General features: G+C 36.8%; 2 protein-coding genes across 12 annotated transcripts; both read left to right on the top strand.

Moving 5' to 3' along the window:
- Nucleotides 1–6,590: 6,590 nt before the first annotated feature.
- Nucleotides 6,591–11,280, top strand: LOC135587916 (protein DJ-1 homolog B-like). Its single transcript, XM_065079774.1, has 8 exons — nucleotides 6,591–6,801; nucleotides 6,874–7,074; nucleotides 7,155–7,304; nucleotides 7,586–7,768; nucleotides 9,455–9,535; nucleotides 10,281–10,481; nucleotides 10,562–10,702; nucleotides 10,866–11,280. Exons 1-8 carry the CDS (start codon nucleotides 6,637–6,639, stop codon nucleotides 11,064–11,066), a joined length of 1,323 nt encoding a protein of 440 aa, XP_064935846.1. The 5' UTR covers nucleotides 6,591–6,636; the 3' UTR covers nucleotides 11,067–11,280.
- Nucleotides 11,281–11,795: 515 nt separating this feature from the next.
- LOC103995066 (uncharacterized) lies at nucleotides 11,796–15,847 on the top strand. Of its 11 annotated transcripts, none has more exons than XM_065079777.1 (6): nucleotides 11,796–11,945; nucleotides 12,867–12,962; nucleotides 13,120–13,618; nucleotides 13,700–13,819; nucleotides 14,881–15,053; nucleotides 15,498–15,847. In XM_065079777.1, exons 2-6 carry the CDS (start codon nucleotides 12,885–12,887, stop codon nucleotides 15,672–15,674), a joined length of 1,047 nt encoding a protein of 348 aa, XP_064935849.1. In that variant the 5' UTR covers nucleotides 11,796–11,945; nucleotides 12,867–12,884; the 3' UTR covers nucleotides 15,675–15,847. The 11 variants fall into 11 exon arrangements, with proteins under 11 accessions (XP_064935849.1, XP_009413836.2, XP_064935850.1 ...); XM_009415561.3 differs by having other exon boundaries at nucleotides 12,867–12,968; XM_065079778.1 differs by having other exon boundaries at nucleotides 11,803–11,949.
- Nucleotides 15,848–16,004: the final 157 nt, after the last annotated feature.

Genomic DNA, 16,004 nt, shown 5'->3' with positions numbered 1-16,004 from the left:
ATTATTAAACTGCTTAGCATCAATATTCAATAATTATTATGGTCATTTTATTATTGAATTGCTTAGCAAAAATTAAAGAAATTGATGAATATTATTTATAATTTATTTTCATAAGTTTTATCTGATAGTTGCCAAATGGTCTAGGATGATAGACTTTTGTGATATGAATTATAATAAAAGTTTTATCATTTATAAGATAATTTTATTTTATATTATTGCATTAGTCTTGTAGCCACCAAAGTGACCTAGACTAATGACTTATAAAATAATATTAAAGAATTAGTCCTAAATTACATTAAGAAAATAATATTCATAATGACACATATAATTAGGAGATTTAGATAATCTCAAAGGAGAATCTAATTTAAATAATTATATGATGGGGTAGGATGATACTATTTTTGGATATCCTTGTAGTTTAGGATTGTATACCCAAAGATAACAATACTATTCCACAAGGATGATATCAGTCCTCCATAAATATTCTTGAGTGAACACTAGATATGTCAATATTTCACCCAAAGGTCTAATATAGATAATATCAATAATTCATCAATTTTTGACAAACTCAAAGCATTAATGTTATTCTATATTTTTGCAGTGGTACTTCCGCATATATATTCATATGCTTCAAGTGTCCCTGTACTATCTGGATCATATTATTCAGAATGGTTAGAGCACGTGCAATTCACATTGGGTGTATTAGATCTTGATTTAGCATTACTTATTGAAAAGCTTACAAACTTGACTGATAAAAGTACTGTAGAACAAGTAAATGAAATGAAGGCTTGGGAAAGATCTGATAGACTTAGTTTAATGTTCATAAGAATGATAATTGCAAATAACATAAAGACTTCATTACCGACTGCAACTAGCGCAAAGGAATATTAAGTCCAACTATTAATGCGAGTCATAGCGGTTGTATTTCATCAATGTCATACTTTCTTCTATGTACCACAACATTGTTAGTCTTTCCTAATATAGTCCATAATGACCCTTGTAATTTGTCTTGTTAAGACAATCCTGTTATTACATTCAACCATAATATGCATAAACATAAATGTAAACAGGATAGCAGAAATAGATAACTTTAATTAAGCAAGAAGAATATCAATAATAGCATCCACATAAACATGCATCACTATATCCTTTATGCCTTGCTCACAAGCTCCATTTTAAGAACATGTTCTTTGAATATTTTACACTGTAAGACTTTTGTCAATGGATCAGCAATCATCATAGTGCTGCTCAAGTTCTCAATTGACATTTGTTGTTTCTGGACTCTTTTTCTAACCACAAAGTACTTTATCTCAATGTGCTTGGAACCACTAGAGTACTTGCCATTCTTAGAGAAGAAAACTACTACAGTGTTATCACAAAATATCTTCAACGCCCTAGCAATTGAGTCGACCACACCAAGTCCCAAGATAAAATTTTGCAGCCAAAAAGCTTGATTTGTGGCCTCAAAGCATGTCACAAATTCAACTTCTATTGTTGATGATGCAATAAGCGATTGCTTTGCACTTTTTCAAAAAATTGCCCCACCAGCTAACATAAATACAAATCCTGAAGTGGACTTCCTACTATCGAGGCAATTTGTAAAATTGGCATCTGAATATCCTATCACTTCAAGCTGATCTGATCTCCTGTATGTGAGCATATAATCTTTCGTCTCTTGTAGATATCTCATTACTTTCTTTGCAGATTTTCAATGTTTTATTTCTAGGTTGCTTTGGTATCTTCCCAACATTGCAACTACAAAACTGATATATGGTCTTGTACAGGTTTAAGCATATAATAGACTTCCAACTGCACACCCATAAGGAATATTCTTCATTTGATTTTTTTCTAAGTCATTTCTTGGGCACTAGTTTTGACTGAATTTTTCACCTCTAGTAATTGGTACATCATTGGCTGAGCAAAGCTGCATATTAAATCTTTCCAAGATACGATCAATATATCTTTTCTAAGACTATCCTAATATTCCTTGAGATAATATCTCAATGCCAATAACATAAGCTGCCTCATTCATATTAACCATCTTAAAGTTCTTGTTGAGAAATATCTTGGTTTCGTGCAATAAACCAAGATCTCCCACTTACCTTCAAATATATACACTGATCAACAGTGTTTTTCTAAAATCCGAATGAAGTAATGGTATTATGAAATTTTATATACCATTGTCTGGAAGCTTGTTTAAGGCCATAAATGGATTTCTTAAGTTTACAAGCCCAATTTTCTTTTCCCTTTTCAATAAATCCTTCGGGTTGTTCCATATAGATTTCCTCATCCAGATCCCCATTCAGAAATGCTGTTTTCACGTCCATCTGATGCAACTCAAGATCATAATGAGTTACCAGATCTTTGCGCTAGTTGTAGTCGGTAATAAAGTCTTTATGTTATTTGTAATTATCATTCTTATGAATATTAAACCAAGTCTATCAGATCTTTCCCAAGCCTTCATTTCATTTACTTGTTCTACAGTACTTTCATCAGTCAAGTTTATAGGTTTTTTAACAAGTAATGCTAAATCAAGATCTAATACACCCAGTGTGAATTGCACATGCTCTAACCATTCTGAATAATATGATCCAGATAGTACAGGGACACTTGAAGCATATGAATGTATATGCGGAAGTACCACTGCAAAAATATAGAATAACATTAATGCTTTGAGTTTGTCAAAAATTGATGAACTATTGATATCATCTATATTACACCTTTGGATGAAATATTGACATATCTAGTGTTCACTCAAGAATATTTATGGAGGACTAATACCTTTAGGTATATAACCCTAAACTGTAAGGATATCTAAAAATAGTATCATCCTACCATATCATATAATTATTTGAATTAGATTTTCCTTTGGGATTATCTAAATCTCCTAATTATATGTGTCATTATGAATATTATTTCTTTAATATCATTTAGGACTAATTCCTTAATATTATTTTATAAGTCATTAGTCCATGTCACTTTGGTGGCTACAAGACTAATGCAATAATATAAAATAAAAATATCCTATAAATGATAAAACTTTTATTATAATTCATATCACAAAAGCTTATCATCCTAGACCACTTTGGCAACTACTAGTCAGATAAAACTTAGGAAAATGAATTACAAATAATATTCATCAATTTCTTTAATTTTTGCTAAACAATTCAATAATAAAATGACCATAATAATTATTGAATATTGATGCTAAGCAGTTCAATAATAAATAACAATAATAATTATTGAATATTGATGCTAAGCAATTCAATAATAAATAACAATAATAATTATTGAACATTAATGCTAAGCAATTTAATAATAAAATAACCATAATAATTATTGAATATTAATGCAAAGCAGTTCAATAATAAATAACAATAATAATTATTGAACATTAATGCTAAACAATTCAATAATAAATAACAATAATAATTATTGAACATTAATGCTAAGCAATTCAATAATAAATAACAATAATAATTATTAAACATTAATGTTAAGTAATTCAATAATAAATAATAATAATAATTATTGAATATTAATCAGTATGAAAACTCATATGATAATCATGATAACATATAAATCATGCCTTCATGTGAAAGGTAAATATTATTTCATAATTATATATATATATATATATATGTGAATAAATAAATAAAAGTCCAAAAATAATAATTAGATTTTAATTTTATTTATCACATATAAAATCAATAATTCATATGAGAAAACTATAAAGTAAACCATAATTTATATTTTTTTAAATCAAAAATTAAATCCAATCAAATAATAAAAAAAATATAATTATGATTAAAATTAATCATAATTATAATAAATCATATTTATCAATTTATAATTGAGAATATGAATTAAATTTCTCAATTTTGATAAAACCATAAATATTTGAAATGTTATAAATCAGAAATATGCGAATGGCAGAACTGTAATTTTGGCATAAATTAAACCCGAGGGTAAAACCGTAAATATATTGATAGACATAACATGAAATTATGAAATTTACAAGGGTAAAACTGTAATTTTAACAAAACCTATCCTCGAGGGTAAAACCGTAATTATACCAAAAACCCTAATCTGCCTTCGTCGTCGTCGCCTGCGCGAACGGTGCTGCCGCTGCTGCTTGCGGCTGTCGCCTGTACGCAACTGCGGGCTGTCGCCTGTACGCGATTGCCAGCAGCAGTTCTAGCCTGCGCGCGGCCGCTACCGCTGCGACGGTTCCTGCCCGCGCGTGGCTGTTGCCAACGCGCGACAGCAGCCTGTGGACGGTCGCCACCTGGGCTGTCTGCCTGCGTGTGGCCGACCGTCGTATGGACGGGTTTTGGCCGTGTGCGGCCGGCCGTCGCATGGACGAGTTCCGCGTATGGGACAGGTTCTGTGATGCCCGCATATGGGATGTGTTCTGTGATGCCCGCATACGGGACGAGTTCTGTGATGCGCACGCTACCTAGCGTGGTCGCAGATTCACAGCGAGGTCGACGGTGAACATTGCTACTTAGCAATTATTGGAAATTTTATGCATCGTAAATAAATTTACAGATCTAATGCATTTGATTTCAAAAACCGGGCTCTGATACCAATTATAAGCATAAAGTTTATAATTATGCTATATCTGAAATGTGGAAATAACTTATATGCCAGGATTGAAATCAAAGTGTATAGATCTAAATTATTACGAAGCGTACCTTTTGATGTCATCTCTTCAGAGATCTCGTTTGATCTGCTAAGCACCGTCTTTAATCCAAGATTGCTACAGACATCGTCTTTAATCCAAATCCACTGTAGAATCTACAAGGAGTGCAAGGAATAGATCCTTTCTCCTCTCTTCCTATCCGACCCAACTGAGATTGATGAAATTTTGGGAAGAAAGGGTTTTGGGAGAGAAATTGAAATCCCTCGAGAGGACGTAATGTGCCAACGCTCTCTCAACCCTATGGGTCATGTTCTTTTTATACATGAGAGAGAATAGAGGGTCTACGATAAAATCTTAGGAATCTAATTAGTTATTATATTATATATCTTATTCAATTATTTGACATGTTGGGACATTGCAGCTGCAGATCCCTTCCAAAAGCTCCCGAGATTGCAGCTTTTGCGGATGAACGAGTTGTAAGCGAAGCAGTCGGCGGGTGCAGACGGGGGAAGAGAGTAGGAAGAAGGAAAGGCGAGATTTTCTTTCCTTGGGAAGAGTAAAATGGGAAGCTCGTGATAAGAAAAAGGAGAAAACGAAGAATGAATGAATGGCTGCAACGTGGAGCTTCTAAAAGAATGGCAGATGTGTCACAGGTGATTGCACCAAATTGTTAATGGCGCACGGTTGCTATAAGAACCGGTGATCCTTGAAGAAGATTAAGCCATTGTTTCCGGTACCTATGTATATTTTCATTTTCTCGAGGTTCAGCAATGAGGACGTCGCCAGCGGGAGAGGCATGAAGGCTCGGAATGAATGGCAATCACGAGAATCACCATCACTGTTCATCAACCTAGTATTCTTGATGTTCCATGAGATCGAGAAAAGTCATGCGTACAGAACCTGAGCGGCGTCGATGCATATGGTTTGTGTGTGTGTTCTTCCCATTACGCAGGAACCAGCATGGAGGATCTCTTCCCTCCCATTGGTCCTCCGGTGGATGGTTAAGGAATATTGTTCTCCGAGATTTGCAATAATTTCATCTTGATCTGTTTTAGAATGTAATTTTATCCATGAGAATGGCTCGAGATTAAACTATGGGTGGTGGTCTTGTGAAGTTAATTCAGGACGGGCTTCCAGATCCATCTAAAAGTCCGGTCCTCATAAGTGGAATAGTAAGAAAGTTATGCCTAGAAACTTATATTATGTGTACTTTCTTTATACCGAACTTAGACATAGTAACCTATGGATAGATAGATATATACCTTTTAAACATCGTAAACGATACAAGGAAAAAAGCGATCCTTTTTATTTTTATTTTGATAAAAAAAATATTCTTTTTGTTTTATTTTCATAAAATACCTTTTTTAAATGATGAGATTACTTTTGACACATATCTATCTCGCTAAGAGGCCTATCGTCCTCGTTTGGATTCAACTCTTTTATTAATAGAATCAAGCTAGCTATTGAATCTCGATATCATCGACTCTCGACGAGTTAGTAGTTATACCTTCATCATCTTGATAGATATTGTCTTATCATCATAGACGAGCCTCATTGTGTACTCTTAAACCATTACGACAACTTGCAAGAGACAGATATACCATCCGACGAAACATGCGGATAAAATTAAAAAAATAAAATAACATGAGCTTCTAGATCAAAATAAAAAAAGAGACAAACTTATATTGAAATTTTATTTTTTAAATAATAAGAAGCGATATGCATGACTAAATAAAAAAAATCTTATACTGAAAAAAATATTTTTTAAAAAAATTAGTTTGCAAATTATAAAAATAGGATTGATATTTAAAAAAAAAGAACGGAGATAAAGCTATCCCGAAGCAAGTCCAAATAGGTTGTTGACACGTGCAACGCCAAATCCACGCCAAGTAAACGTCCCCATATCGTGCAGCTTCTCTTGCACGCGGACTCGACCGCCGCTCTCCCCATCCCAAAGCCACACGCAAACACGCCCTACCGAAACCAAAAAAATGGCCACGCGTCACCTTCTCCCTCTTCCTCTTCTTCCCATTCCCCTCGTCTACAAAACCCTTCTCCGTTTCCCCAGCAAACCACTCGCCCCTCAACCCCGCACGCTCTGCTCCTCAGCCGCTTCCTCCTCCTCTTACTCATCCATGGCGTCGACTCCGAAGAAGGTACAAAAATGTCCTTTTCCTCTCCTCTGGTGCGTTTGATTCTTCTTTTCTTAATCTCTCGAATCGGATCAGGTCCTCGTTCCCATCGCCAATGGCACGGAGCCGATGGAGGCGGTGATCACGATCGACGTCCTACGCCGCGCCGGTGCCGACGTCACCGTCGCCTCCGCCGAGAAAGACCTCCGCGTGGACGCCTGCTGGGGGGTCAAGCTGGTCGCTGACGCCCTCGTGGCCGACGTCGCGACCGCCTCCTTCGACCTCATCTCCCTTCCCGTGGGGTTTTGCTTCGAGCTTTTAGCATCTCAGTTTTTTAGGGTTCCTTTCTTATCTGATTTGAACTGTGACTTGAGTAGGGAGGGATCCCGGGCTCGGATACTCTCAGGGATTGTGGAGTGTTGGAGAGTATAGTGAAGAAGCAGGCTGAAAAAGGTGGGCTTTATGCGGCGATCTGTGCTGCGCCTGCTGTTGCCCTTGGATCATGGGGCTTGCTTAAAGGTCTAAAGGTGAGATTATTTTTGGGTAATTTGCTTTCCTTATATTAGATGTCCCATATCTCGGTCATTAGTTAGACGTGTTGTTGCTCTATGTATACTTTCAGATTCATGATCAAATCATTTTTTAGTTATAAACAATGACGTGATTATTAGCTTATTATTCGGCCTTCATATTCCTTTCATGTCAGTGAATGGACTCTTAATGTATGCTACTTATTGTAAGAGCTCTTTGTCAGTGCTGGATTTCTAAGAAGTGTTTATTTTTTTTTTCTCTCTCTTGCCGTCAACAGGCGACTTGTTATCCTTCATTCATGGACAAACTGCCCTCAGATGCAACCGCAGTGGAGTCGAGGGTCCAAGTTGAAGGTCAAGTTGTCACAAGCCGCGGACCAGGAACAGCTATGGAGTATTCTTTGGCTTTGGTCGAAAAACTTTATGGGAAAGATAAAGCGGATGAAGTCGCAGGACCCATGGTAAACACTATTTATTTGTTTTACTTCTGATACTTTCTTGTTGTTGTTATGCTTCTGTTAAAATTGAGTTGAAATTGTTTAAACTTATAATTACTCTTAGGCTTTTGATCCATAACCTGAATCGGGAACCAAATTAAATGGCTAATCCATTCTGATTTGAAAATTGTATTTTAGGTCTGCATAATGATAACATGAACCTTTGGATGTAAAGGGAAATTCTATCATGTTCTTTGAACAATTGGCCATTTCGTTGTTCTAATTTTGTGGTGACGTGATGTCACCACTAAGAGTTACGGCATTGGAGTGATTGTTTTCCAAATTTGTAACTTCTAACTGTGATGAAGCAAAATATGATCAATATAAAGCTACCTTGAGATTTTTACCACTACTGACCAATCGGGAACTGACCAATCGGGAATAATGTATGACCTGATTATGTGTACATGTAGATGAATACAATGGACTGGTATGAGGTTAAATATGTTTTACATGATTTCTATATATCGCTCAAAGAATGATGCAAGTTCTTGGTTAGTGTTCACTGCCTACAAGTATATTGCCCCTAAACCGTCCCACATTTAGTGGTAAGGCTTCTATACAACATTAGATCATACCATTCCTTAGAAGTTTAGTCAAATTATGCATTCTCAACTTACCATGCTTGATAGATGACCCTACAATTTGTTCAAGGCCCCTCATGCACCCTTTCTCTTTGCTTTTATATGGTATGATTGGCCATGATAATCTTTCCACCACTGCCTACTCGTTCTGAATTTATTATGTAATTGTAAGCCTTCAATTGTCTTTGATTGGAATCTGACTGTCTGGTGGGTAATGTCCACAAACATTTCTAATCGGAACCTTTATTTCATTGTTGAATTCATAAAGAATAAGGTCTAACAATCCGTGTGGTCCTCCTCTTTGGGTATACTGCACCCAATCCCTTTTTTTAACTGAGGAGATATACTTCTCCCTCTCTAATTAGCCGAGAGGATGAAACACCTATGCGAAGAAGAGGATACGGCATGGGCATGGTTGAATGGTATGGTAACTGGTGAGAGGAAAAAGAGGAATCAACTGAAAAACATGATGACTTGAGATTATGTGACGTTGGGGATGAATTTGGTCATTAGAGTAGTGTGGGTTGTTGATGATGGTGATACGAAGAGGAAGAGGGAAAATTTTGAGCTAGTGACAATGAATTGCAAAGACTATGGGATGTCAGAATTCAGAAATGGATGTGCCGGGCCTGAGAAATAAATCATTGGTGATGGTGATAAATTATGGTTGATTGAGGAAAAGAAGGATTCTTAAATGGGTAATTTAGGTCACTTTTTCCGTAAACTGGCTACATTCCATGGTTCCCTCAATTCCAAGTAATGTAGATTGTGTATCTAGCTTCCAGTATGTGGACCTTTTGATGTTTTAAAGGAATATATAGAAGTATTGTCTGAAATGTTCTAGCAAGCCTTAACAAAAATGCCATATGCATGGTAATGACTTTTATCTGGCTGAAGCCAACAGCTTATATGATGTGTTTAACGAGTTATATGATATATATGATCCTTTACATTAATCATCATTGGGCAATGTACTCAGTGCATTAGTAAAATCAGTTGGTTTTTTCAAATCCATGTGTATCTTTGGTACTTCTTTTATATGCAAATAAATAAATTGTTTGTTTAGGTCATGCGTCCACATCATGGAGTTGAGTTTGCCATGACTGAGATAAACTCTACAGCATGGAAGTTTGATTCTACACCTCAGGTAAGATGATATTTCCATAGAGCGCTATTAGTTTTACATAGTATGCTTCAGAGTTTTGCAGTCTTTCTTGTTTGTTGTTCTATTGTGTAGCCAGGTCTTTGTTAGCTTCATTTTGTAGTCTCATGAACTACCTACCTGACAAGCTATCACGGATTACTTTGTTGTTGTTTATACTACAATTTCCAACCTCGAGGCATGCCTTTGTTATGCATGCTGACCAAGCATGAGTCAAATGTGTGGCTGGAAGAGAATGGATCATCTGCTAGTCTTGAACTGCTGCTGCAGATTCCAGATGTCGAGTAATTTGCTGGAATATTAGTTATCATTTTCATATTATAGTTGGAAATTGATGTTATTCTGTGCTTATGCATGTTCTTTGAAGCTTCAGCTATGTTTGTGGTTTCAAAATCATTTTTGTGTCGAGCTCTGATTTTATGGATGTTTTTCCTGACATTTTTCGCTGGACTATTAAAAAAAAAAAAGCATTAGGATGTCTTTGGTGCAGTTGTTTAAAGAAACTAGTAGTCGATCATAGCACTATAACAGAAAATTGCGATTAGGACACATTTAATTTGTCAACAGCATTTTTGCTGGAAGAAGAAATTGAAGTATGCTGGCTTCCATATTCATCTCATTCTCGAGTACCTTATGGTCATGGCCATCTTAGAACCAGTGATTGGTATTTTATGCCTTTTTATTTCTAGCTAGAGCAAACTTATTAACATTTGTCCCTTGTGTGGTCAAGATTCTTGTTCTGATTGCAAATGGCTCAGAGGAAATGGAGGCCGTGATGATAATTGACGCTTTGCGCAGAGCAAAGGCCAATGTTGTGGTAGCATCAGTTGAAGATAAGCTAGAAATCGTGGCATCTAGGAAGGTGAAGCTGATAGCTGACATGCTTCTGGATGAGGCCATTAAGTTGCAATACGATCTCATTGTTCTGCCGGTAAGCAGTGCCTTTTGGCTGTTTGATCTTGCAAATGACTTTTGTCTCTACTCTCAGTCGCTTTAATTTTAATTTTATAGGGTGGCCTTCCTGGTGCTCAAGCATTTTCAAATTCAGAGAAGCTGGTCAATTTACTCAGAAAGCAGGCAGAATCTAGTAAACTTTACGGAGCAATATGTGCGTCACCAGCGATAGTCTTGGAGACCCATGGTCTGCTTAAAGTAAAGACCAACGAAATCTTTGTCTACACACAGCACCACAGAGAAACTATGAAAAAGATTAAAACATACACAGGGTCATGTAGTTTAGACATCATATGTTCATCCAAGGTTGTCAAAATTTGGAAAGATTCTCTTTAACCCTTTCATGTTCTTCCTGCTCTAGGGTAAGAAGGCAACAGCATATCCAGCAATGTGCGACAAGCTTTTGGACCAAAGCTACTGCGAGAACAGAGTGGTGGTCGACGGGAACCTGATCACAAGCAGAGGCCCAGGGACGTCGTTAGAGTTTGCATTGGCCATTGTCGAAAAGCTCTTTGGTCGCCAAAAGTCTCTCGACCTTGCAAAAAGTATGGTTTTCGTATGATCACTAGGCCTATTACGTTTAAGTGAATGTTTTGCGAGGGTTAGACAATTTCCTGTGTATAACCGACGGTTTGAGCTGCTTGTAAGTAGCCCTCGAGAATAATCCCGTTTTTAAGTACGTGCGTGTGCTACGGTTACGGTTGTTTGCCGACCTTTGAACTCAGTCGGGCGATGTAATTGGACCGAAAGCTTGCAGTTTTCTGGACCTGCTTCTAGTCCTTGGTTTCCTTTCCTCCTTGTAGGGTTAGAGGTTCCGAATAAAGAAGAGTGTTGTCTGTTGCGGATGAAGAGTGGCATGCCAATATCGGGGCCTTTTATGGCAAAGTATCATCTTGGATGACGGATCGATCTCCTGCGGTTTTGGCTTGATCTGAAATAGTAGGCATCCATTGGTGTCGATCTGTTGGGGTTAAACCAGCTGTTATTTCTCGATTAGATGGCGGCTACATGAATCAAATATTATTTTCCTTCCGCCTACGAACTCGCGTGCTTGTCGCCACGTGTCTATACAATTGTAAAATGACTAATATGGTTTTTAGAAAACTCTTTTCTTTACTCCATATAATTCTGTGACAGATAGATAAATCTCTTTTTATCGTGTTTTAACCCCGAAGCCTAAACCGGAAGCGCTCACTGACTCGAAAGGACGACGTTGGTCTCATCGCGTACGCAAGCTGTCGATGGCGTACCGTTGCCACATGTACAGCACTATTCTTTTTGCCCACACATTTTTTTTTGAGGCGGGTCCCACCTTTCGCCACTTTTCGGAGTCCCCCTAATCGCACCCGCACCGGTCATCCATCTTTCTCGCCGTCTCGCGATCAAAATCTTCTCCCCCCTTGCGGCTTTCGTCCGTCTCTCGTGAGGTCGCCCGATTCTCGTAGGTACCCGTGTGCCTTGAGCTTCGTCGGGCATGTGGTTTCTTCTTCCGGTTATCTCTTAGGCCTATTTGTTTGTAGTAGTCCTCTCTTGATCTTCTGTTCCTTTTCGTTTCCTTGCCTTTTCTTCTTTCGATTTTCGGAAGTAGGTTTTGTTGCTCTATGCACTGTTGGTGGAATCTGTTGCGAAGTAATCAGTTTTCTACTTTTATCTTTCTGCCGTCAAACTCGATATTCGACTAATCTATGTATAAAATTAGTCCTATGATTTCTTGATTATGTGTTTTCATTCTCGAAAGAGAGATTTGGGCAGTTCGTTCTTATCATTTCTTAATAGTGTTGTTATCTGGTATTTATTTCCTCTGCAATCCAAAATTCTGCTGGAACCATTCATTATGCATACCATGTGGAAATGGAATCTCCGCAGATAACACTAGTGACGAGGCATGTAAGGTCCTGATATGAGCCGTATATCTGTATTCATCGTCTTTTTACCTTCTATGGTCTTACCAGTGTAGTGTTGATATGCTATTGGAATCTGATTCTGAAGATAAATACAAGATATGACATGTGTGTTGAAAATTAATTTGCAAACACCATGGTACTCGTGTCCAACTATTATTACTTGACGCATGAGTGATTCTTCGATGTTGATTTTATGTTGCAATTTTCTGTTTATAGTTTATTGTAGTAGAACTGCATCGAGTGTTTCCGCAAACAGCAAAAAGAAAAAAGAAAAAAAAAAAAAACCCTGATTTCACTTAGCGTCTATGTTTCTTGTCTTTGTCGATATGTTCGATGTTGTTAGCTAATCACAAATTTTATGTGAAAAATGGAGTAGATATTAAGTCAAACAATATCTTACTTAGTGTACACGTAAAAGGATGTGGATTCATAGTTTGTTGATCCTATTTATCTCTCAGGTTGCTAATGATTTAGGCATGGATTTTACATTTGAAGGACTATCCTGGGACAACGTATGCCAAACATTTGAGAAAGCATACAAGAGTAATGATTTGGTACAGGTTTGTGTTATTGAAGTTTTCAATAAAAATACATGCTTTTGATTTCTGTGAAGTCATAGTTAACATTGTGTGCATTTAATCTGTGCAATTGAAGTTCTCTTATGCACCATTTATTTGCTTTTCATAACAAATAAAAAACTGTTTTGGACAGATCCCACGCAAGTATGTTGATGTGGTTGGTAAACAATTTAGAGATATAATTGATGAGGTTGTGGGTGATTGGCTCGATCCTGCTGGTGATTGTGCCGAAGGACTTGATACAAAAAATTCATTAGATGGTGATATAGCCAGTAAGATAGATGGAGTTTTAAAGGAAGAACTCGATGAATCCTTTTCGGATGACAATTTATCTATTTGTGTTAAATGGGAGCCAAATTCTTCATCTGTGGGAAATTCAAGTCTGATTGCACCCTCTGATCTGAACCAAGACTCAAGTTACAACAATGAGTTTGATGAATGCCAGGAGGAAACTCTTCCGACCAAAGCAGCTAATTGCTCAGACGTGATAGATGGAAATCCTGAATACTTCTTACGTTCTGTTGCATCTGTTTCTGGCCTTCCAAAAATATGTCCTTTAGTAGATGAAAGCCTTAAATTGGAACCTTGTGAAAGTAGATCTGTTGAAGATAGACCGCCTACTGAAACATGTGGTATGTGCTGCTATATTGTGTGACTTTTCTATGATTGCTGGTTCAGCGCAGCAACAATTCATCTATGTTATTTTCTGGCAGATGCTGCGAGAGGTATCCATACATCACAAGAATTCATCTGTCCTAGAGGGTGCCTTGTAAATGAACATGAGCTGCAAATTAAACAAGACAATTCACGGGCTTCTCTGCGAGAAACTGAAGGTATACGTTCAAATTTCTTACAAAGATTGAGAACATCAACATGTTTTCCTTTTGTCTGTATGATGACTATGATTCTTGTCCTAAGAAAACTATTCACAACAGCAAGCTAAAGTTAGCAGTTTTTTATATCTGACATGCGAGATCAGCACTTCACAAATCAGTTATTTGTGGATCATAACATATATGAAAAATTGCCGCTAGCCTCCTTGTTCGTTAAGAATAAAGGTCAAATTTTGTTGCGGTGCTGGTCATACTTTCAAGGACACTTAGGACCATCTCTTCTGAACTTTGTTGCATCTGAAGGATATTAACACATAAAAAAAAAGGTGGTCGAGCTTAACACACCATTCTGTATGATCAATTGCAACAAACTATTGCAATCACGGCTTTCAAGCCTCCGTCATGATGTGGCACATCTCTTCAAGACACATGGCCTGTACATTTTCCTCAGCTGAAGATATTTATGATTTTTGTGATACATCACTTATCACAGTATTTTTGTAAATTTTAGATACATGTATTCTTCTGACATGCCAGTCTTAAATGACCGCCCACTGGGACCAATGATATTCATTTGAAGTCATGGTAGTTATGTACCTTTCTAATCATTGCTCCGCGATACATCTACCTTGAGTAGCATATGAATCTTATTGCTTGATAGAATCTTGAAATTATTCTGGATGGACTGGTACAAATCAGTGACCTAATCCAGAACAAGTAATTTGTTTTCTTATTGTTCAAAATCTAGTCGTTCTACCTTTTCTGGATCACTTTCTTTGTTAAAATGTCCATCTTTCTCTGGCAATATTTTGTCATATATTTTTTAAACAAATTGTTATCGTATCAGAAAGTCTTTCTAGTTGTTATTCATTTATTTTCCAATTTTGACCTCATCTGATTGTACCTGTCTAACCAATTGTTCACAGTCATTTGCTACTTAGGTAGATAGATCATCAATTGACTTTACATAGAACTCAGTTCAAAGAAGACATGCAGGATAAAAAACTTAATATCTCATCCTAATCTAAAATCTTATGTTTTTTTTTATGTTGCTTCTTGAGATTTATCAGTTTGCCTTAGTGGGGATGACAAATTCAACGGTGATGATGTTATTGACGCGAAAGCAGAACCAATGGAAGTATCTCAGGATCTGGATATTAATGATAACTGGGAGGACAATGAAGATTATGAACTTGCCATGATCTCATATCAGAAATCAAGGGCATCATACAAGGTATATATACATATGTATATAGCATACTCCTTCAAATCCCTATTGTCGTATAGGGAAATGCTGGAGTTACCTATTTCTCCCACAAATTCTCCTTTTCTTATCCTGTACTGTTCTTACAGTTGTCGAGAAATATCTGAAATGTGAAAATTGCTCTGAAGAATTAAAATAACCAAATAGGATTGTCTCGGAACCATAATTTCTGAGACAGAATTTTACGTTTTCAACCATGTTTCATTTTTTGAAAAAATTAAATAGCGAAAATTATTTGTCTCCTATCAGTCTATTCCTGCACACAAGTTGGGTTTTGTGGACAATAATTTAGTACGCCAAGGCATGTTACTTGCACCCTATTTCTTCAGAGTATTATTTTGTGTTCTAATCTGCACTGAACTGTTTTTTTTGTTATAAGCATCGTACTATCATATGTTGCTTGTTATCTCGCAGAAAAAACTTGGTGCCTCGCTTATCACAAAATTACGGCAGTTCAAGGGCCATAAGGTGAAAAATTCATGCTGCGATATCGTCGGCAGAGAGCGAGACAGACAGGAAAATGAGCTATTAAAGAATCCAAATTTGTCTTCTGTTCACGATTCATTGGAGTCTGATTGGGAACTGCTGTAGAATTAGCATCTCCGTGAAGGTCACTGCACCGGTCAGCTTGATCTTTGTTCTCTTGTTATGGTCGGTACGGATGAAGTAATAACGCGGTTCATCATGCCGGTATATCAATAAAATCCTGATGACTGTAAAATTTGTCGAAACGCATGCTTTGATCCAGGAATTTTTGTTGGAAAGGAAGCTTCTTGTTCGTTCTAAAGACCACCACAAAGTCGTGATCTTTCATCACGTAGAGGTGGTTGCATAAGCTGTGTTCTATTTACAATGTCTGGTATAACAACTATTTACATCGATGCAAATAGGAGATTGGATTCGATCTTTTTTTCTTAATGA

This window comes from Musa acuminata, chromosome BXJ1-8 (assembly GCF_036884655.1).
Source record: "Musa acuminata AAA Group cultivar baxijiao chromosome BXJ1-8, Cavendish_Baxijiao_AAA, whole genome shotgun sequence".
NCBI classification, from domain to species: domain Eukaryota; kingdom Viridiplantae; phylum Streptophyta; class Magnoliopsida; order Zingiberales; family Musaceae; genus Musa; species Musa acuminata.
Note: the sequence above shows the minus strand (reverse complement) of the source record. Positions and strands in the feature narration are given on the sequence as shown.